Source organism: Phoenix dactylifera, chromosome 8 (genome assembly GCF_051530095.1).
Source record: "Phoenix dactylifera cultivar Ajwa chromosome 8, Ajwa_hap1_PhDact_Kaust_v1.1, whole genome shotgun sequence".
Classification (NCBI taxonomy): domain Eukaryota; kingdom Viridiplantae; phylum Streptophyta; class Magnoliopsida; order Arecales; family Arecaceae; genus Phoenix; species Phoenix dactylifera.
The window spans coordinates 27,379,536-27,401,879 of NC_143197.1; the positions used below are offsets into that span (position 1 = coordinate 27,379,536).

General features: G+C 37.1%; 3 protein-coding genes across 9 annotated transcripts; 2 read left to right on the top strand and 1 right to left on the bottom strand.

The window, feature by feature from the left end:
- Nucleotides 1–555: 555 nt before the first annotated feature.
- Nucleotides 556–5,431, top strand: LOC103717905 (leucine-rich repeat receptor protein kinase HPCA1-like). Of its 2 annotated transcripts, XM_088703352.2 has the most exons (16): nucleotides 556–899; nucleotides 1,038–1,205; nucleotides 1,855–1,978; nucleotides 2,053–2,124; nucleotides 2,513–2,587; nucleotides 2,670–2,741; nucleotides 2,857–3,018; nucleotides 3,175–3,249; nucleotides 3,334–3,405; nucleotides 3,528–3,599; nucleotides 3,695–3,763; nucleotides 3,852–3,926; nucleotides 4,016–4,087; nucleotides 4,206–4,340; nucleotides 4,442–4,914; nucleotides 4,989–5,431. In XM_088703352.2, the coding sequence occupies exons 2-16, from the start codon at nucleotides 1,121–1,123 to the stop codon at nucleotides 5,039–5,041; spliced, it is 1,686 nt and encodes a 561-aa protein (XP_088559478.2). In that variant the 5' UTR covers nucleotides 556–899; nucleotides 1,038–1,120; the 3' UTR covers nucleotides 5,042–5,431. The 2 variants fall into 2 exon arrangements, with proteins under 2 accessions (XP_088559478.2, XP_017700875.4); XM_017845386.5 differs by having other exon boundaries at nucleotides 634–1,205.
- A 1,485-nt stretch (nucleotides 5,432–6,916) lies between these two features.
- Nucleotides 6,917–8,320, bottom strand: LOC103717903 (glutathione transferase GST 23-like). The gene is made up of 2 exons (XM_089925043.1): nucleotides 7,946–8,320; nucleotides 6,917–7,389 (listed from the first exon to the last, which is right to left on the bottom strand). Exons 1-2 carry the CDS (start codon nucleotides 8,258–8,260, stop codon nucleotides 7,030–7,032), a joined length of 675 nt encoding a protein of 224 aa, XP_089781169.1. The 5' UTR covers nucleotides 8,261–8,320; the 3' UTR covers nucleotides 6,917–7,029.
- Nucleotides 8,321–12,327: 4,007 nt separating this feature from the next.
- On the top strand, nucleotides 12,328–20,723 carry LOC103717890 (uncharacterized). 6 transcript variants are annotated; one of them, XR_005511160.3, is made up of 7 exons: nucleotides 12,328–12,498; nucleotides 13,254–13,419; nucleotides 16,024–16,075; nucleotides 16,163–16,229; nucleotides 18,644–19,302; nucleotides 19,426–19,925; nucleotides 20,408–20,723. XR_005511160.3 is itself a non-coding variant. In XM_089925044.1 (5 exons), the coding sequence occupies exons 2-5, from the start codon at nucleotides 13,264–13,266 to the stop codon at nucleotides 18,732–18,734; spliced, it is 366 nt and encodes a 121-aa protein (XP_089781170.1). In that variant the 5' UTR covers nucleotides 12,328–12,498; nucleotides 13,254–13,263; the 3' UTR covers nucleotides 18,735–20,723. The 6 variants fall into 6 exon arrangements, 2 of the variants coding, with proteins under 2 accessions (XP_089781170.1, XP_008804668.3); XR_005511161.3 differs by having other exon boundaries at nucleotides 19,436–19,925; XR_015968323.2 differs by having other exon boundaries at nucleotides 18,644–19,925.
- The last annotated feature ends 1,621 nt before the right edge of the window (nucleotides 20,724–22,344 follow it).

The following is a 22,344-nucleotide window of genomic DNA, read 5'->3' on the forward strand; positions in this document are numbered from 1 at the left end:
TGTTAACCAAGTCCTAATTCTTTGCCCCCTCTTTTCAAGGACAAGATTGGCCGGCCCAAGGAGACACATGCCATGTAACCGCTATACTAAATCTATATTACTGTTGAAATATCCATGTAACATGCCAATTTGATATTCAGCTGATGTACTCGAGCCAAGTTCGCCATGCATGCAGTTTGCATCCATGTTTTCTTTCTGTGAATTTGCAGTTAGTGATATGAGAACTGAGATTGACGAAAGTCTTAGCATATTTTCTGTTGTTTCTTGTAATCACCAAGTTAGTTCCTTTTTATAGTCACATTGCGGATCGAGCAGTTAGTTAAGTTAGTTCTAAGTTTTGTTTCGTAGCTATCCATGAACAGCTGATTCCTGCACCTGTTGCCAAGCCTTGACTTTGTCGCCTGGTATACCAAAGAGCTCAACCGGCAGTTCCTTCAAATTTTCAGATTCAATAGAGTGAATGACTCAAAAAATTAATATATGATACAGAAGAACAGCTCGGGGTCCACACAACTGCCCCTACTAATAACATTTATTAGAAGCTAAAATAATGGCAATAAACACTGGATCAATTCAAACACCCTTGCAATTTGATGTTTTTTTTCTGATTTCTTTATTCGCGTCCTCTTCCTTGATTACATCCAGCATGATCTCCTACCGAGGGACGGCAGCAATTCAAACACCCTTGCAATTTGATGTTTCTTTTGATTGCTTTATTCTCGTCCTCTTCCTTGATTACATCCAGCATGATCTCCTACCGAGGGACGGCAGCAATTCAAACACCCTTGCAATACGATGTTTTTTTTTTATTTCTTTATTCGCTTCCTCTTCCTTGATTCCATCCAGCATGACCTCCTACCGAGGGACGGCAGCAGCGTATCGATGATGACGAGGAAATGGTAAGAAGATCCATGGGCAGACTACCTTTTTAAACCTCCATCCTCATGATTCAGCATCCCAGACGCATTGATGAGGGTGAATTATGGCATGTTAGTTGCTAGCCTTTTCTCTGCCAACTAAACAGCTTCTAATACAAGGTGCTGATTGGAATAAGCTGCTCTGGTGGTTGGCTTTGCCGGCGAGAGACCGGGCGTGTTCATTTTATCTCCTTCAGGCTACCATGGGGACGACCCTGCGGTTCTTGCTGTTGCTCATGTGGCTATCAGGTCTTCAACTTTGTTCATGCGACACCGATCCACAAGATGGTAATTCTCATCCTGCTGTTTGTTTGTCCACTGATTTGAAATAGATTATAGGAAGAGATTTCTTCTTTGTTGGATGAAGCAGTTCATAGAGACGTGAGGTGGTCCCATATAAATGCGTTTTGATGAGCTTTGTCATGAGTATCATCATATTTTGGGCCGAAAAATCAGTATGTGGAATGAAAATCTCAAGTGTACGGATAATTTCCCAGTCTGTCTAATCTAAATCAATATTCAGCGTCCTTTCTCTGCATATTAGAACCCCCAAGAAGATTAAATTCCACTTAATAGTTCATCACATCTCTAAAAATATTATGTGAACCACAAATTTTCACCTCTTGATGCATAAAAGTTTAGCAGCAAGATATTTCTTTCCATTCTTACATTCTGAAGGATTGCTGATAATAGAGTTCTGTTTTGGATCTTTCATCGTAGAGTTCTCTTCCGAACTTTTTGTTATCTCATCAGATTTCTAGTCCCTTGATTATGAATAACTGCGTTATTGTTTGCTGTTTTTACTGTCATCAGTATTTGTTTCTTCCAATCTGTACGAGGAGGAAAAGAACTGACTCAGAAGACAGAATCTAAAATTAATAAACAGAGTTAATTATATTATTATTGGGCTAACAATGAAGTGATTTAACGCTGACAGCTGCTGCACTGCGATCGCTGATGAATCAATGGCAGGCTGCGCCACCAAGCTGGGGGCAGTCAGATGATCCCTGTGGGATGCCCTGGAATGGAGTTATCTGCAGCAAATCCAGGGTGACAATACTGTAAGTATTTAATCTTCTCTTCTAACATGTTCACTCTCATGCCATTCTCTACTTAATTGTTTTGGTGTTTGCAGGAGACTATCAACAATGGGCATCAAGGGAACATTAAGTGGTGACATAGGTCAACTCACCAAATTGCAATCCTTGTAAGTTTTTTCCCTTTCGAGGTTTGCTAGAATCTGGACTTCATCATGATGTAGGCATGGCAATGCCACGTAGGGGAAACTTTTTTCAGGATGACAAAATTTAGCTGAGCATCCCCTTCACAGTTACACACAGCACTGAAACATCTTAAAAAGTATCAAAAGATGTCTCCTATGCCTGTATGACCAGTTTATCTTTCTCCAGTAAAAATAATGAATTAGATAAATCAAGAACTTTACGAAACACTACACCGTCTAATCTACTTGGCAAGTCTTGCTACTCATGTCTGAACTGCCAATGGATAAGCATAGTGGAATCATGCATCATGATGAATATGAGGTTTGATCGTATTTTCTGGATCCGGTAGAATCTAAACCAAACCACCTGCAGGGACCTGTCCTACAACAGTGATCTTGGCGGTCCACTCACTCCAAATATTGGGAACTTGAAGGAGCTCACCACCCTGTAAGTCCAACGGCATTATTACTTGCCCATCTCTCTCTTACTAATTAACATGACCAACAATACTGGCTGTTGTACTTCTCAGAATCTTGGTTGGTTGCAACTTTAGCGGTACCATTCCATCAGAATTAGGCAATTTAGCAGAACTCTCATTCTTGTAAGTCTTGCTCGATAGGGCTTAACAAAATTGCATCTTGTCGCTCCAGATCTTAATTTTTCATTGGTAAACAAGGATCTGATGATTTTTCTTTTCCACCAACCATAATTTCCAGGGATCTGAACTCCAATCAGTTCACTGGAAACATACCTGCCTCGCTTGGGAACCTCTCCAATCTCTACTGGCTGGACCTGGCAAACAATAAGTTGACTGGGATGCTCCCCATTTCAAAAGGAACAACCCCTGGTTTGGACCTGCTAATCAATACGAAGCATTTGTGAGTGCTCCTTTCGAATTTCTTCATCATCTCTCTAGAAAAAGAGGGAAGAAGACAATTTATGTTGCGTCTGTTCGAGTCAACCAATCTAAGCAAGTGCTATTATATGCTTCCTTTCACATGAATGATTCCTCTCTTCTTTGGGTGATTTGACAGCCATTTCAACAAAAACCAGCTATCAGGTCAAATTCCAGAACAACTGTTCAGCTCTCAAATGACACTGATACACATGTAAGCTTGCTATTTCTCATTGTTTTTGTCAGACTTACCCTCTTAGCTCTTCATTCCTTGACTGCTTTTAGCTATATGTTGCAGACTCTTTGATGCAAATCAATTTACTGGGCCAATTCCGGAGTCCTTAGGACTCGTGAAATCGCTCGAGGTTCTGTGAGTATCTTCTAACCACAAAGTGGCATGGCTCTACTGTCCTAGTCACTAGAATGTTTCTATATATTTACCTCTTATCGTAAAGGAAAGGTTCATAACTATAATTTACCATGTTGCAACAGTCGTCTTGATCGGAATTTCCTGTCGGGTTCAGTTCCTTCCAATATTAACAATCTTACAAACATCAATGAATTGTAAGCGATCCCTATGCTAATCGCAATCGACACAGGTCCATAACAAGTGTTTGCAAGTGCCATCTGTACTAATTTTCTATTGCCATCATTTTCAGGAGTCTAGCAAACAATAAGCTTGATGGGTCAATGCCAGATCTGACTGGAATGAACAACCTAAATTATGTGTAAGAAGCCGTTCAAACTCCACTGCTAGTTAAAAGCTTCAAATTATCATATGACTAGTAACGGGAAATTCTTTAATTTGGTCTACAGGGATTTAAGCAACAACACTTTTGAACCTTCAGAAGTTCCAGCCTGGTTTTCAACAATACAATCTCTCATGGCCCTGTGAGTTCTCTAAGCTTTCACTAGAAATACGGTGCACTTTTGTTTAGTATCAAGTAGGCTCATTTAAAATGTGTCTGCTGGTTATCCAGAGTCGTAGAATCTGGAGGTCTTTCTGGGCAAATCCCAGAGAAGCTATTCAGCCATCCTCAACTGCAGCAAGTGTAAGTGTGTTGCAACAATCTTTAATCAGAATATGAGAGGAAAAAGAAAAATTCTATTGATGGACCAGTGTAAAAAGGATCCTCTTATATCTATCTCATTGCTGTAAATCTTTCACAGGATACTGAAAAACAATGAACTCAATGGCACCCTTGATATGGGCAGCAGCATCAGCTCCCAGTTACAGATTGTAGATTTCCAAAACAATTCTATTGCTTCGTTCATACTGACTTCCAAGTACAACAATACTGTAATGTGAGTTCTTTCCTCATTCCAATTCACTATACACTAGAATCTACATTGCATTTCCATCCTGCACATCCTCATCTATAAATCATTTGGTTTTTCCATCGTAGACTTGTCGGCAATCCTGTGTGCAGTTCTCAGCTATCAAATACCATCTACTGCAGCCTTCAGCAGCAGAACTTAACACCATATTCTACCAACCTATCTCAATGTGGCTCCAAATCATGCCCCAGCGATCAGAGTCTCAGCCCTCAGAGTTGTGCTTGTGCCTATCCATACCAGGGGTCGATGATTTTTAGAGCACCTTTCTTCCGGGATGTGACTAATAGAACCCTGTTTGAAGAACTGGAGAGGAGCTTGTGGACAAAAATTAACCTTACTCCGGGTTCAGTATATATTGCAGACCCCTTCTTCAACAGTGATAACTATCTACAGCTGCAACTCAAACTCTTCCCATCCACTGGAATGTACTTCAACGGGTCAGAAGTTCTAAGAATCGGGTTTTATCTTAGCAACCAGACTTATAAACCACCAAGCATATTTGGACCGTATTATTTCATTGCATCTCCATATCCCTTACCAGGTATCTGCTCCATCCTCATCTCAATATACGAAATTTCCTTGAGAAAAAAACTGACAATAACCACTGCATCGCAGGTGGGGCTGGTGGGAAAACCTTGAAGAGCACAGGCGTTGACATGGGTGCCTAAGAAGAGTCTTTTTCAAATGGGGGAGCCAAAACGAAATTTTGTTTATAGCGATTTTGACACGGGTGCTTAAGAAGAGTCCTTTTCAACTGGAGGAGCTAAAAAATTTTTTTTTTTATGATAATTTATTTTTGGTTTATGCCTAAGGAGAGGCAAATTTTGGAACGCCTATTTATGGTGTTTTTCCCCCAAGTTTAGGATGCTTTTCCTTACGTTTTTTGTTATGATCTTTTTTGTTATGGTGTTTTTCTTTCTCTTCACGTTTAGGATTATTGATTATAATTGCTTGAAAAGCATTCCAAACGTGCCTATATGAAGGCATGCCCTATGTTATGTTTTCAGAGAGAATTTAATTCGAGTTTGAGTGAATTAAGGAATTAAGCATTTGGCTTATTTTTTGTCTCTTGAAGTGCTTCATCCTCAACTCAGTTTTGAAAATCTATACATTGATTGAAGGTTAAATCATTTTACAAAATGTGCCCAGTCCGTCATTCTCATGTTGATTGCGGCTACATGTTGGACATGTTGAAAGGAGCGGAACACCATAATTTTTCTAAATAAAAGATCTTTAATTGCCTCAATTACTGCATAAGGACTTAGAATTTTTAATGATTAGTCGGGGCTATGCGATCCTATTACGCAGATAGAGCTGGAAAGAATTTGGTCCAAAGTGAAGAATACTGACTCTAAGCTTATAGATGACTAATGCAGTTGATTTTTTTTCTTTTAGTTTTTTTTTCGGGGAATGTTCTCATTTCAGATTGCTCGAGCAGTGGGTTTTGTTCTTCCTTGTCAGCATGGTTTTGTCCTGGTTGTATATGTTGAAGTTTCAGCCAGCTACATCTTCTCTATGGCCTTTCAGCAGATTGTATTATGCTTTAGAGGAGGTACCATACATGTCTCATTCGGATGTGGAAAATGGTACAACAGCTTAGTTTTCGAAGATCAACAAAACAGAGCTCTTCACGTTCAAAAGAGGATGGTATAGCAGGAAAGTGTTGGTTTGGAAATTTTTGTAAAATCACTTGAAACTTTCAGGCAATGAATGCTCCTGCTTATAGGTTTGGATGAGGTCCTTTCCTTCACTGCTTCTTCTTATGAGGATTAATATTTTCTGTTTTGATTATCAGACACTTGGTTTGGGGCCATTTAGCTTCTTTTTATAGCATTTGTTCCTCTCCTCTCTCGATAATTTAACTCATCTCTGCCCCTCATCTTTGTTGTAAATATGATTAATCTTCAATAAAAGTTGGATGGCTCCTTTTTGCCTCCCTTTACATCAAAAAAGAAGAAGAGAGAGTCCAAATGATGGTGATAACAGCAATCTAGGTTGCTCCTTGATGTGCTCATCTTTGAAGGTCTGAAGATCAAGAAAGAAAATAATTACTCGAATTTGACCATATTGGTCTTAGCACAACAATCCTTTGCTTGCTGGTTAAGAACTCTTTTTTGGAACCAACGGTGTTAGCTTAATTGGTGAGTACCTTCATCTTCAAGTAAGAGAGCGGTCGTGAATAACCACCATAATTTATTAAATATATGTCACCATTTTGTCATCATAGGAAACCAACATCAAAGTTGGATTCTCGCATCCCAAGTTTTTTCTTTAATCCAATGAATACTCATTGTAGTTTGGTGGTCCAAGAACTTAAGAGAAATTTCGGGCTTCCTATAGAGTGGCATCCCCATGGAACCCATGAACAAAAATCTGGTGGTTCTTATGCCCTTGATATCAAATCTCGCCTTCGGCCCCCTCGAGAAAAGATTCCTATTAGTTTACACTACTTCTTGCCCTTGGGCTCCACTAACAATTGGTTACTGCGTCTTGAAGCTTTTCGTGTACTTGCAGTTCACAAAGGTTGAGACAGTAAAGCTATGGCTTATTACTGCATTCCTTTCATTCACAGTATAATAGCTATTACATTTAAGGTATCTACTCTGATACATTAACTGGGATCGAAATCAAGTTGGAGACAATGGCCATTTTGCGTTCATTTATTCCCTTTTGCTAAAAAGGTTTCACGCAGTGCTTGATACCTGAGGAGCAACTTCTCTCCAGGTGGCAAGCTGTCTTTGACGACTGGAGAATTTAAGAACTCTTCCATCCATGCAGAAAGTAATGGAAACCTCTCGGTGTCGATCATTTTGAGCTTGGTGATCTCCTCATAGATTGGGATCACATATGCAAGTGGACCAAATGATATATCTGCAAGTCCAATTGTTTCTCCACAGAAAAATTTCTTTCCTTGAAGCACTTGTTCCAATATTTTAAGGTTCTCAATAGCTAATGCATATGCTTCCTCTTGCTCTTTCCCTTGTGTGGTAAAAAGATGCCAAATTGGAGGCGACAACTGCAGCATAGATCGAGCATCATTTCACAATAGTGATGCAAGCAAAGAAAAAAATTGAGGATTGGAGGCAGAAATCGAGCTTAAAAATTGTTAAGTTTGAATCATTCTTCCATTCTTCGTAAAGTCAATCCTAACGAGCAGGTAGAATGAAGAAATAATGCAATCAATGCACACTTCTAACAAAACTTTCGGTGTTCAGTTATGAGCGCAAGCTAAACTTCTCAGCGTGGCAAATCAGTTCAACCACCAACCAGAGAGGATCCATTAGTGCTAAATTACGGCTCTGTTTTGGCCTCTCTGCTGTTTTTTACTGTCACCATTAGTGCTAAATTAACTAGTTTCTATCTTGGTATTCTATCCAAATTTATGGAGTCTTTGAAATTTTTTCTGCGAATGTTATTTTCTTGTTCTACTGTATAGCAGCTTGAGAAGACATCTCCAGCTGAACTGAGAAGAATATCAGGAAGGAGATGTCTCTTCTACGTATTGGAAACAAAAATCTACAAGTATTGGAAACAAAAATCTACAAGTACTGGAAACTGCAAGCGGTCTGTACCTTGTCCTCGCCAAATTTGCACCAGAAGCGGGCCATGGCTCTCTCGTAAGGATCTTCAGGCAAGATGGGATTGTTCTTCCAAGTTTCTTCTATGTATTCAAGGATGACAGGTGATTCAGCTATTGGTTTTCCATTGTGCACAATCACTGGCACCTTCTTATGCACAGGATTGTATTCCAAGAGCAAATTGCTTTTGTTGGAGAGATCCTCTTCTATATATTCGTATTCCACTCCCTTGATTCTCAGCGCCCATTTGATTCTGATTACAAACGGGCTCGACCATATCCCAAATAACTTCACCTCTCCCTTCTCCATTGCTTTGCTGAAGGTTCCAACTGTGCTGGTAGAGTTTTACAGAGAGGAACGCATGTTCGTAGGAAGCTTCTTTCATGGAAGTCAGTCTTGCTTGCTTGTTTTTTCTGATGACTGCTAGTTTGGTCCTTGCCCATCTCTGTCAGAGAGGAGTTGTTTTGGTTTGCTTCCTCATTTTTCCGTCACTTGCAGGGGTGGCAAACGATTTGGACAGTTTAAGCTTGGCACAGAAAAAACTTTATTTAGGAACTTTCTCAGAGAATCTTCATGGCCGAGTGTGGCTGAATCATTGACACCTTTACTCTGATGTTATGTGTTTAATTCATAGTTTAAATATTTAAACTCTTAATTATATATTTTTGGGATGCAGGAGGTCGGTTCATACCTTAGATCTGTACTGGGTTAGAATATGGTGGCCCAAACGGACCCAACCTGGGCTCATGATGGGATCGGCTTTAGAAGATAACTTTCACAAGGACCATCCAAATCATAAGTAGGGGCAAATCTTGCTTGGTACTACGCTATGGACTATTTGGAAGGCGCGAAACAAAACTTCTATCAAGGTGTTTGGTGTCCAGATGGCCTGTCATGTCTCTAACCTGAGCATGCGACATAGCCACATATTCCGAGACTCGGGCGAATATATATGACCTACAAGTACAAGTTGAATACAACCTTAATATTATTCGACAGTACGGTCCTCATTTCAAAATAAAATAAAATAATTTTATTATTAATAAGTAACAAAAATTATCTAATTGTAATTTTCAGTTATTTGATTGGTATAAGTGATGCTCTAACTATTTCCCCTCTTACCTGTAAATCCCAACCAAAACTGAGCGCCAAGTATCCTCGACTCTAAAAAAAAAAATAATAGAATAGTACGGGCTAACAAAATAGCAAAAATAGTAATTACACAAAAATAGTAATAATATTAATAAAATTAAAAAAGTAATAATATAAAATAGTAATAATTCTAAAAATAGTATTAATGCTAACATAGTAATAATAATAGCAACAATACTAAAAATGCTAACAATATAATTATAGTAATAATACTAATCATAGTAATCATATTAATAATAGTAATAGTACTAAAAATAGTAATACCACTAAAAAGAGTAATACTACTAAAATAGTAATAATACTAATAATAGTCATAATACCAATAATAATAATGATACTAAACTAGTAATAAAAGTAATAATACTCAAAATAGGAATAATACTAAATTATGAAAATACTAAAAATAGTAATAATACGAAAAATAGTAATACTACTAAAATAGTAATAATACTAATAATAGTAATAATACCAATAATCATAATGATACTAAAATAGTAATAAAAGTAATAATACTAAAAATAGTAATAGCACTAACATTATCAAAATACTAAAAATAGTAATAATATTAAAAATAGTAATACTACTAAAATAGTAATAATACTAATAATAGTAATAGTACTAAAATTATCAAAATACTAAAAATAGTAATAATATTAAAAATAGTAATACTACTAAAATAGTAATAATACTAATAATAGTACTAGTACTAAAAATAGTAATAGTACTTAGAACAGTAATAATGCTAAAAATCGTAATAATACTAAAAATAGCAACAATACTAAAACTAATAATACTTCTAAAATAGTAATAATACTGATAATATTAATAACACCAATAATAGTAATGATACTAAAATAGTAATGATAGTAATAATACCAATAATAGTAATTGTACTAAATATAGTAATAGCACTAAAACTAGTAATAATATTAAAAATAGTAATAATACGAATAATAGTAATAATACTAAAATAGAAATAATACGAATCGTAGTAATAATACTAAAAATCTAATAAAACTAAAATAGTAACAATACTAACAATAGTAATCATAATAATAATCCTAATAATAGTAATAGGACTAAAATAATAATACTAATAATAAAAGTAATAATAGTAATAATACTAAAAATAATAATACTACTAAAATAGTAATAGACTGCACACCAACGTGCTACTTGCTAAAAGAAGGTTGGCCTATTAGCTTCCGTTGCCCATTATGCGGTTTCAAGTGTCCAAACTGCAACTCATCCTCTTATCAGATGACTATTGACTTAAGAGACATTTGGTCTTCCATGGTCTCTTCTCTAAACTTGGATGGAGAGGTCCTGGAATTTTCGTAAGATGTGGACAACCTGGAGGAGGAGGAAACTCAAAAAGGGCAGCTGAGGGAAGCATGGGACAAACCATGGCACTATGTTGGCAATTTGGCACGAAATAAACTGGAGAATTTTTAGGGAATGTCTCTATTTGCCATTGCTCTTTGGCTTATATGGAAGGCCGGTAACTGTTTTCTTTCTGAAGGCACTTTGTCCTTAGCCCCTTTTGTGCTCTGAATTTTTAGGCAATGGATTACAAGTCCTCAAAAATGTGCGTCCCACACAGGGAAATGAAGAGGATTCTTGGGTTAGATGGTAGCCTTCAGATGACGCATTCATTAACTTGAACACCGATGCTTCTTTCTTGGATGTTGACAGATTTGCGAGAGCAGGTATTATTTGTTCAAGGCTGAAGCCATCAGGGCCACATCCTCACTAATGGCTGAAGCATGAGGAAGCCTTACTTCAAAGCAAAGCTTGATGGGTACCTGACACCACAATGACCACATTATCATTGAGAGTAATCATGCTGCTCTCTAATACAGCTCCTCAACAACTATAGCAGATGCTATTAGTTCTATTATCACATCCATGTATGGATCCCTATTTAAGAAATTTCAAGCTATAACTTTTGTACGGGAAGGTTTTTATCCTGATCGGTTGAGGGAGCTGCTTGTTTTGATGTTACTCTTGGTTTTTATGCCCAGAGAAAATTTTGTAACTCCGTGGTATATTTTAATCTATATTAAAAAAAATCAAACAGCGTTTCTTTTGGACGATTTATATGCTTCATCCAGTCCCGTGTAGGCCTGTGCCACCGAGGCCCCGACCCTATAAAATCCGCTTCGTCTCCTTGTTTTCCTCTCTATCTCATCAATCGGATACGATAGAATGTTGGAATTAATACATGATTGTACTCGTTGACAGGAGCTTGAATTAATATTTTTATAATGCAATATTTTTGTTGTAATATCCTATTCACCAATGGAAATGGATTTAGATCACAATACATTATGACCGTGATCTCCTCCTTGATGTCAAACATGTGGCTACAAAAAAAATATCCAATATTCCCAAAAAAAGAAAAAAAACTCCAGTAGTTCATAAAGTTAATAAGGGATTAGCGACAAACATGGAATAATTGTGACTGAGAGAGCCAGAGAATTTTAATCCACCTCTTCATCTTACCATCCACCACAAATTGGAATGACATAAATTATCTTTCTGTCGATGATTAGTGCTTGGTTGATATTTTTTTTTGATTGTTGTTGTTGTTTGCTGTTATTATTGTTAAAAAATTTGAGAAAGTTGAAAATAAAGAATCTCCCCCAATAGATAAAAGGGATGACCATTTGTTATAACAAAATCTAGTTCATTATTTTTTTTGTTACAACAATAATGATTGTTATTACAACCATTCTTCATTCAATTCTATTCGAATTGAGATTTTATGAAATATAAATATTAACTTAATGATGTTCTTCATCTCTATCTCTATACTTATTAAATAAACGGGAGAAAAAGAAACTTCACCCTTTCTAAAATTCAAAAATAATCTAACAAAATCATAGAAAATTCTAGCACGACAGTAGTTTTAAAACTAACTGGAACCTTACCAAAATAATTTTTTTCTAATTTATCTTTACTTATCTAATTTTTTTTGTTCTTATTTAGAACTAAGCTTCTATAACCTGAAAAAAAATCATGGATTAAAAATATAAACTAATATATATTATTTTTAAAATTAAAATATATTTTATAAATTTTTTTATCATTGCATCGCACATGTAGAATTAAAATGGAAAAAAAAAAACAAAACATGTTAGTAATTAACAAACGTTGTCCAAAAAAAAAAAAAATCATCGCATCTTTGCATCTTATCAAGCCATTATACATTTATTAGTTTTATATTTTAAAGCAGGTTGCGTCGAGCCAGGTCAAAATTCAATCTCCGGCCCGCTAAGTCCGCACTCGGGGTCCGGGACGTAGCAGAGTCACCGCTGTTAGGGTTCCGGGAAGACATTTTTCTCACGCTCGCTGCCGCGCTTCGTTCTGCCCCGGCAATTCTTCCGCAGAAGGTCAACGAGATCGAATCGTTACTCCATTTTCCTTCTCCTCATCTCTCTCTCGATCTTCGCTCTATTCGATTAGAAAAGTGGCCGTTTCTCGTGTTCGAGGAAGGCGAGCTGTGGTTTCGGTATTCTTTCTTTACCACGGGCATCTCCATCGATCTGGTAGCTCTTAGGATCCGAGGATGCTTTTGTTTACCATTGATCGATGCATTGCATGGACTTTTACGTCCAAAAAACTCGTTCATTCATCAATTTCACTCACATAGGTGTATATCGTTCAGCCTTGATGGCACCTTCGCTCGCATTATTGTAGATCAGTCATGCTTTATGGTAAAATAACTAGGGTAAGGGGAGGCTGGGGTTTTTGGGTAGAAATGAGTGGTGCCTTTTACTCTGATCCATTTATTCCGAACACAATCTGATCTTTCGACAAGAAAGGTGCCTTTTTCTTTCAGTATGTTTGAAAAATTGTAACTTGGTGGGCATGCAACAACCTTAGACAGCGGCACCTCAATCTTTGTCAACTTATAGACTAGAATTATATACTGGTTTCCGGATGGAAGGTTTTCGTGCTGCCTAAAGTTTTTTTGGTCCCTTCAACTCTTTTAAACTTTGTTATGTTCATGATTTCTGGAGATGAATGCGTTCTTACGTATCCAATTGCTGTTGGTTTAATGCAGTTAATATGTGTCACTATTTTTGGAGAATTCGTTCTTTTCATTTTAGAGTGGATCTATGTCTGACATTCTTTTGTTAATCAGGCTTGAAGTCATGGCGGGTCCTGGCAGATCCATGCTGTATTCGCTCCTTCTATTTTCCACTATTCTCTCACTTCTTGAAATGTATAGAGGGAAATTGGCATCTTCTGAGTTGCTGACGATTTTTGGTGGCTTTATCAGCTCCCTTTTATTTCTCGTGCTGCTAACAGTGAGTTCTAAGTGCCTTAGTTGTTATTTTATCCTCTGTATGCGACTCTTTGCTCTGATGCTAAGTGCATGCCATTTTTTTTCTTCAGTTGTACAATACTATATTTTTCTAAGTTTGCCATCATTCCCTTCTTTTATGTGAATCACCTCTCTTTGCTCATGCCTATAATCTATGATCTTTTACTGCAGAGCATTGTAGACGAATGTATTACCATGAGGCCATAATAGAACCTCCTCTCGTCAAGTACATACCTGAATAACTGATAAGGTCATTCAATGTCAAGAGTGGTCAATGACAAGTATATCTTAATTCTTGATTATAAAAGTTGTTTTATAATCAAGAAAATGATAGCTCTTGATGGAAAAGAGGCTCACCATGTATAGATACATTTGCATGTATATAAACATACATACCTTTTTCTTTAGAGCGTACCAGGCCCTTTTTTTATTGCTGCATGGATGGAGCTGTCAAGGAGGGATTACAGTTTGAGACAACTTGCTTGAACTCCACAGCTGTTATTGATACTGTAGAGAATGTGATAGGATGGGCTACAAACCATTCTCTTTGAGTTGGAACTCTATTGCCTCTTCTTGCACTTGGAGAGGCAATAGCCATTACATAGAAATATATTGTTTCTGTTTTTGGTACTCAGTTTGAGTTGAATGTATCCGATAATACACCAACTTCCTAGTATAACTAGAGGCATTTGAATAGAAAGAAGGTTAAATGATTCAGCAAATGACATAGATTCTCATGTGCTGTGATTTCTAGCTATCCTATTACCCTTAAGATTTATATTCTCATTGGAAGCAGGAAATTCTTTGAAAGATACCTCATTTCAACAAGACAACCACTCACTTGTTTTATTCTTATGCACTGTTAGGAATGCCTTCGGTTTCATCAAACATGACCAGATGACTACTGGGTCATAGGTACAGTAAGGCAAAGTAGTTTGAATATCTTACCTAGGGTGCCACACCCACCTTGGAATGTCTATTTGCAATCTTCTACACTAGCTTATAAGTGCTTGTTACACAATATTTTTGAGAGCACTCTTTCCCAACTATTGCACCCAAATCCATGCACATAGTCCAAGTATCATAGTAGATCAACATTTTGGCATTCTCCACAAGAAGACCAACATATCGTCTAAAAGTTACCTAAATAACAATATAATGTCATAATAATAGACTTAGGCCTACATAGTCTCAAGTGTCAAAGTAGATCATTGTTTTGGCATTCTCAACATGAAAACCTTCATAAAGTCTATATGTTCCGAAACGACAATATAACTTTATAATAATATACTTAGGCCTAAGGTTGGCCCCCAAGATTGTAGGATATTGATATGGATGCTATCTAAGAAGATTAATTAGAGATAATTATCCTATCATGAAGCTAAGAAGCGATATCAATAGAGGATAATGAGAAGAGAAAATGCTTGAGATGGTTTCTGCATGTGCTACAGTGGCTAGATACTAGCTGTGTCTGGAAGGAGTCTCTAACATGGGCTGTCTGGAAGGAGTCTCTAACATGGGCTGCATGGTTTTCAACTGAAAACAGGAGAAATGTCATATGGATAAAGGCTTAAGGCTGATCTTGCGTGCAGACCAACCTTGATTGGGGATTGACTTGCTAGAATTAATTTTTGTCTCTATCCTTTTCTCAATAATTTTAGTTTCTCTTATCAACAATGTTTTTGTTTTTGTTCTGACCCTTTCTGCAATTTCCTAAAGCTTCTGTGATCAACCTTTTGCAAACATCTAGGTTGTGTTAGAGATTAATGTAAATTATCCAAACATTTATCAAATCATCCTCATATAGTATTGCTCTTAAGTGTAGTTCTATTAGTTTGGGGTCATTATGACTACTATAATCTTGGGATAAATCTGGAGGGAAATGGAAGAAGAAGCAAAAAGAAGGAATAGAAGAAGGGAGGGTGAACGAGGGTGTCTCACGATTGCTATACAAGTTGGGAAGAGTAAGCCTGAGCCGTAGCTCCCTCCATCCAACTTATGAGCTTACTGATTTGATGAATCTCTCTGGTGTTAGATAAGCTAATAAATGTGTTAATTTTGATCTATCATTTTCTAATAGCCTTACATAAGAGTCACCTAAACCAGGTGTCAGATAGCCACAGAAGTCTTGAAAATAGGATAATATGGAGCTTCCATTGGGAAACAAATATGCCCGTATAATCAATTTGCTTATGCAGGCTAAACTAACATACTTACGTGTCTAACCCAGCTCTGTACTTTCTAGTTTGGATTGAATTTTATACAAATAATAAATATGAAAAAAATGTGTATGACATGCAAACCGAATGTTATGGTGATGCGTTTTTCTGCTGTCAATTATCTTAGAATTATAACCTGCCTGACTTGAAGAGAATAGTAGTAAACTTCTAACACATTTTTTTTTGCAAGAATGATATCCTTATTAAAAGATCTGGTAAAGAACTTTTTTTCTACTGTTATAAAATTTCAGAGGCCAACTCCTTTTTTAGTATTTGTTATATACATAAAAATTTCAGGAGTCAAGCAATGTAGCCTTAGCTAAAGAGCAATGACTTATCAAGTTATGTTGACTTCACTTTTTCTGCAGTTCATCGGGAATTATCAAGAATCAAGTGGGACAAAAACAGGGTGGAGTGCTGGTAAGTATAATAACATTTTACAGGCATTTCTGTTTAGTGACACTCTATTCTTCTTCTTTTTAAAGGAAAATTGCATTTTTTTGGCAGTTGCACTGGCAGAAATTGTTGCTCTTATTGCTGCTAGTACAGTTCATCGTGTTTGTGTCACAACATGGTATTGAATTATCCTATCTCTCATTGCAGCACTTTTATTTTTTAATATTATGATGACGCTAGGGTTATAGGATGGATAAATCTCTGACAATTCTTTTAGATGTTTGCATGATAAACAAAACATAGATACTGACAGATTGTTTAGTTTTAGTTGTCAAGACACAGATAAATGAATTCCTAGGGTGTAACTTCATTTCCATATAAGGAATTTCTGCCTGGAATTTTATGATTGCTCTACAGTTCTAACTATTCCTGGCTGATAAGGTTGGTCCTGTTCCATAATGCTGAAGTGGATTAGGTTAGCGATGTTAAAGAAGGAAGAGGAAGAAGAATATCTATTTGGATTTTGAGCCCTGGGAATCTACCCTATTCTTTCTTTTAGATCCCCCCCCCCCCCTCTTTTTTTACATTCCTTTGATTGACTGCTTTTGTCATTTAATTAATCTACTTTCATCGACAAATTCTGAACCTTTATCATTTTCAAGAACTTCCGTATCCGTACTGTTGTGTAGTCCGGGGCCCCGAAAGTTCGCTTTAGTGATGCCACCATTATAATTTCACTCAATTTTAAGTGTTATCTACAGCTCACATTCAAACAGAAATTTCTTGTCTTCACCATTATGCACCTTCACAGAAAGATAAGATTGCCATCATGCCATGTCATTTGAGCTGGTTACTTCCATTCAAATAGTCCTCCGGTTGTTTGTGAACTGAGGTATGTCCTACTGCTCTACATGTTATAGACTAGTCACAGGTACCCATCCTTGGTGGCGGTTCACCTAATAAGGTTTCTAGGAGGGGCTTCCATCTACTCTTGTCATCGAGCTTTAAGATGATTATGGACATTTATAGTGATAATCCTTCATAGCAGATGTGGTTGAAGAGCAGATTACTATTTTTTCTTGGATGCTGTGAATCTGCACAGGGTTTTGCTGCTTTATTATTCAGGTCTTGACTTTAGAACATGTGACATTTGATGAAGATTATCCTCTTTATCCCACCTTCATTTTAGACTATTACTAACAGATAGCACCAACAGAATCGTGAGTCAGCCAAGCATGACATTATCATATCATCTAGCTGATAGCACAACTCTTCACAAGGCCTACACAGTTTCAGCTATCGGCCCCTGTGCTGACTTCATGACAGCTCCAATATGCTTTTAGCTCTATCAAAATTTTTTGTTTAATAACTCCCATCATGATAGTGTTTTTTGATAAAGATCATGATGGTGCCATTACACTCCTTTTGCTCTAATGATGCTCATATAAATAAACATATGTAGGCAAAAGCAAATTTAACATTTCGCACACCTACTTGAAAGGACTACTTTTGCACTACATTAAAATCAAGGCTTAGAAGTTAGAGCCTTGTTCTCATCCATCAAATAGAGCACTACCAGCTGCAGATGGGTGTACATGATCAGATCTATGTTTGTTGCTTCTTTTGGGTTGATGGAATACAATAACAGTTCTACTTGAAAATTTCAGAATCAACCTTGCAAAGAAGTCCTATACATATTTCTAAATGGCCCTTTTTAGCTTGCTGAGATGAATATGTCATTTTGTTAATGGTGTATCTTAGAAAATTTTGATGGTCAGCTCCCCAGTTTTGCTGAAAATGGTATCTGACCTTGGTCGAACAATTTATGGGTTAAACAAACTTCACAGGCATTATTGATTGTATGGAAAGTTGTGGTGATCAAATAAGCCCTAGTGGTCATCCCTTTCTTCAAGCAAATGCATATATTTCTTCTATTATGTATGGATATGTTGATGGTGTTATGATTATACTGCAAGTGGATCTTATTGTTTTCGCGGTATCAAGGTCCTTTAGACTTCTAAGGATATCATATTGTCTGAACGCAAAAAAAAAAAAAAATAGTTTCTGAAAAGATCAAGCTTGCAGAACAGCTTTTTGGAGTACGAGTCCTTAAGCATCATCTTTTTTACATATTTGATGGTGACTGATCCACAAGCCGAACAGCAAGATTCTGCTATATTTGTATCTATCTCTTGTCAAATAACTTAACCAAATGTCAGACCAGCTCTGACCTTTTTAGAGATCGTCGCAGGTCATGTGCTGTCAATCATTTTTTTCTTGGGAAAACAACCATGTATGACTTTATCATGCTATAACCATGACTTGCATTTTCAGGTCAGTTGACCCAGAAAAATGTCAAGTTGAGACATCAGCTAAATGTTCTTACCATTTTATTTTCTTTGTTTATATGTATATATTTCTCTCTCTCTAAAAAAAAAGGAAAGGAAAGAGAGGAGTTTTTGCATCATATCTTTTAAAACATACCGCTAGTTGTTATTGCTAGTGTACTTATTTGTTTTGGTATACATCACAGGGTTGCGAGATTTAACCTTAAGCTTAACACTGTCTTTCCTTTATTCCCGTTGTTTGCAGTTTCTTATTTTCGGCTGGACTTCTATACAAGGTTAACAAACTTTCGGGGATGATGCTTGCTAAAAGTGAATCAAAAGTGCGGCGCTATTGAATGAGTGGCTCATCAATTGCCTATCAGTAGAGTGGAAAGCCTATAATTGTGCAAATATGGGGCTTTGTTAAGATTAGACTCTTCAACTTTACATCTGGATACACAGATTATTGAGGATGATGCCTTTCACAAAATGATGTTTACTAGTCTAAAATAGGTGAGATTTGGTACATTGTTACTGGTCTGGGTTGATGCCCTCATTGAGGGGAGACCATAAAGAGGGCACGCATTTCTTTCCATAAAGATGGATCTTGATGTTTTTTTTCCGACCGGATGATAATGTCATGCTTGTGATTTGAAAAGCCGGGTTGTATACTTCTTATTCAATTTTGCAGCAACTGGGACATCAATGCTTTTTCAGAGAGAGCAGGTTGTGATTGATACATGGAGCGTGGACCCAGGCTATGGCCTACTGTAGTGCACGGGTGATTCAAATGACAAGGCCCTTGCATGCCAAGTGGCAAGGGTCGACATGAGGACATTATGCCGGCACTGTAAAAATAGCTATTGCATGAGTCATAGGTTAGGGATTTTCACATACAGACACTGTAAAAATCCTCCCTTTCTGGTAATTACATACATGCACTTTAAGATTTGTGGCTGGATTTCTATGTAGCATCTACCACCTACAGTTGATAATCTTTTAAAAGGATCTATTTGCTGATTTTTTTTTTTTTTTTTTGTTGCCAAGCACATAACAGCTTCCAGTGGACTTTCGTCCTGAGAGATATTTTGGTTGAAGACAGACAAGGCATGATGGTCATTTCATAATTTATGGCGCAGATTGGGATTTGTTATGCTTGTGCATGTAGCTGTCGGAAGCTCAGGTTTTGTTTGTAATAAAAACTCGACGATTATAGACGGGAGGGCTCTTGGACTTACAAAGGGCCGAGTTGGTCGTCCCTATCTCTGTTCTTTGGATGCTGCAGTCCAGGTTCAGCCAAATCTTGCTGGATTCTCCAACGTCCACATCTGCTGGCCTCCTTCCAGGATCCTCCTCAACCCATCCTTGGAGAAATTATAACCTGCACCATGAGCATCACATCGGTAGTGCATCACACGACTGAGACAAGGTGTGCAGGGCGGCAATCCAGGACAAATTATTGGATGGACCAGATCTAGTGGACCTGGTCCATCACCATGCGCGCCATGTCAACGGTCCAAACCGGTTAGCCAATTTGGACCAATGTGGTAGATGAACTGCCCTTTTTTTATCCATTTCTTTTAAATTATTAAAGTGCAGATGGACCTTCTTAATTTATTTGAATTACATGATGCTTGCTTTGAAACCCAACAATTTAAAATATTTTGGGTTTCATTTGCCGCATGCCTTTGACATCTTCAATATCATTTTAAGAAAACTTCTTGAGCGCGATATCCAATATCTCTTGTTATCGGTCAGACGTGCAGGAATAGGAAGGCTCTTGTGATATTTTATGTATTTGGTGAAGCCCCGTTCCTCTCGCATTGACCATGCACAATGTTTAGGCCATGCCAAACTTGCCTAGGGAGGAGAAGAATGATCAACTTGATAAAAACGACTGGAGTTTTTTTTTTTAATCCTTTTATGTGATTTTATTAAGTGGCTAGTGCTTTCTTCGGGTTGCTCAATACGAGAAGGAAGAAAAAGTCAAAAGAAAAATTATAATTGTTTCCCTCTTACCCCTTCTCAGGGATTTCCCTAGTTTACCTGGTGTAGCATGTGACAAATTCAAAGATAAACACCCCAAATCACAGAACTGCTGGATACCTGGGGAGGACAAAAAACAACAAAAACAAGGAGAAAGATGAAGGGATGCTTGACTGCTTGTTAACCAAGTGCTAATTCTTTGCCCCCTCTTTTCAAGGACAAGATTGGCCCAAAGGGACATATGCCATGTAACTGCTATACTAAATCTATATTACTGTTGAAATATCCATGTAACATGCCAATTTGATATTCACCTGATGTACTCGAGCCAAGTTTGCCATGCATGCGGTTTGCATCCATTTTTTTCTCTCTGTGAATTTGCAGGTAGTGATCTGAGAAGTGAGATTGAGGAAAGTTTTATCATATTTTCTGCTGTTTCTTGTAATCATCAAGTTAGTTCCTTTTTCTAGTCACATTATGGATCGAGCAGTTAATTAATCTTGTTGCGATGACGGAGAATGTTATTCTTAAGGTTGGTTTTTAGTACCACTTTGGAAGTTCATATAAAATGTCAATAACTTTCTGCATGTATTATGTACTTGTATAGCTGAGGATGGTTGGTGGCCTTGTCAATTCGAAGAAAATGCACCAATCTTTTTCATCCGAGTTCGGTGAAGAAATGTCAGCTATGAGTTGAGGTTGGATAAGAACCACACAACACATCCAGTTTTTCTAGTGGTATCTGTCACCAAGCCACCAACCATCACCCCGTCAACTTGGTACAGCTAAAATGAATACGGAAAGGACGCCGTACATTTCTAGACTCTTTATCCCCTTTGGAAAGATTTTATAAATTGCTAACGCCTAACCAAGACCCCGGAGGGATAACCAGGAAAACACATAATATATTACTCTTCGCAGATAAATTTCAACATAGATTTTGGTTGTTCATTTTGAGGACTGACTCTTTTTGGCATCAAGACTCATTTGGTTTGTAGATTTTTTTTTTTCTTTCGAGAAGTCCATTCTGTTGACAATAAAAAAAAGTGGTACATTGCATAATGATTTATATTTAATTAAGCATCTGCTTTCTAAAAAATTTTGGTCAAATATATTTATTATACCCTGAATAAAATAAATTGATAATTTTAATGACTTAAAGTAGTTTTGAAAAAAAAATGATGTCAATTCTCAAGTGATGAAAAAATAAATCTTTTATGTCCCTTATTAATTTTTTAATAAAATATATTTATCTTATTCCAATATAAATATTATTTTTTTATCGATCTCTTGAAAATTTTAACTAAGCTGGTTTTTTTTTTTTTTTTTTTGGTGGCGAGCCATTCAAGTCCTGAGGCCTCATAGCTGAGAACCCGGGATAACAGTTAGGAAACCGTATTGGATTGGATGGGAGCTTGTAGCAGACTAAGATACGACGTCCATCAGCAAGTTATTCGTACTGACCAGCCAGGGAGGGATGGTAGTTTTTTTCTTTATGAGAGAGAGAGAGAGAGATGTTACGTTTTCTTTTTGATGAGAGAGAGAGATATGGTACTTTAATGTGAACAGCTTCTGACATCCTCCATCTTTAATGGAAGGGCTGATTTTGATAGGTGGTCCAAGCTGTTTGAGTATTCTCTCAGTCAGACCCTATCAAGAATTAAGAGGTGGTTGCATAATCTAACCATCCAACAGCAGCACTTCAAAGAATCAGGCACACTTTTGTGAACCAAACAGCAAATATCACTCCTCTGCAAATGGGCAGACGGCATATAATAAGAACTCATGATAAAGTCCAGGGGTATTCGCCGGAAAAGCTTTGCTTTGTGATGGCATCCCTCTCCTTTTCTTTAAACCAACCCTTGATACCCTTCTAGTTCTAAGTTTTGTTTTGTAGCTATCCATTAACAGCTGCTTCCTGCGCGTGTTGCCAAGCCTTGACTTTGTCGCCTGGTATACCAAAGAGCTCAACAGGCAATC

What these genes read in the sequence shown, in the direction of transcription:
- LOC103717890 (XM_089925044.1), top strand. Translation starts at nt 13,264, where the DNA reads ATGGCGGGTCCTGGCAGATCCATGCTGTATTCGCTCCTTCTATTTTCC. An exon ending in TATTTCTCGTGCTGCTAACA is followed by an intron (nt 13,420 to 16,023) that starts GTGAGTTCTAAG and finishes CTTTTTCTGCAG; the next exon opens with TTCATCGGGAATTATCAAGA. An exon ending in CGTGTTTGTGTCACAACATG is followed by an intron (nt 16,230 to 18,643) that starts GTATTGAATTAT and finishes CGTTGTTTGCAG; the next exon opens with TTTCTTATTTTCGGCTGGAC.
- LOC103717903 (XM_089925043.1), bottom strand. Translation starts at nt 8,260, where the DNA reads ATGGAGAAGGGAGAGGTGAAGTTATTTGGGATATGGTCGAGCCCGTTT. An exon ending in GCAAATTTGGCGAGGACAAG is followed by an intron (nt 7,390 to 7,945) that starts GTACAGACCGCT and finishes TCTATGCTGCAG; the next exon opens with TTGTCGCCTCCAATTTGGCA.
- LOC103717905 (XM_088703352.2), top strand. Translation starts at nt 1,121, where the DNA reads ATGGGGACGACCCTGCGGTTCTTGCTGTTGCTCATGTGGCTATCAGGT. An exon ending in CTCACCAAATTGCAATCCTT is followed by an intron (nt 2,125 to 2,512) that starts GTAAGTTTTTTC and finishes AACCACCTGCAG; the next exon opens with GGACCTGTCCTACAACAGTG. An exon ending in ATGAACAACCTAAATTATGT is followed by an intron (nt 3,764 to 3,851) that starts GTAAGAAGCCGT and finishes TTTGGTCTACAG; the next exon opens with GGATTTAAGCAACAACACTT.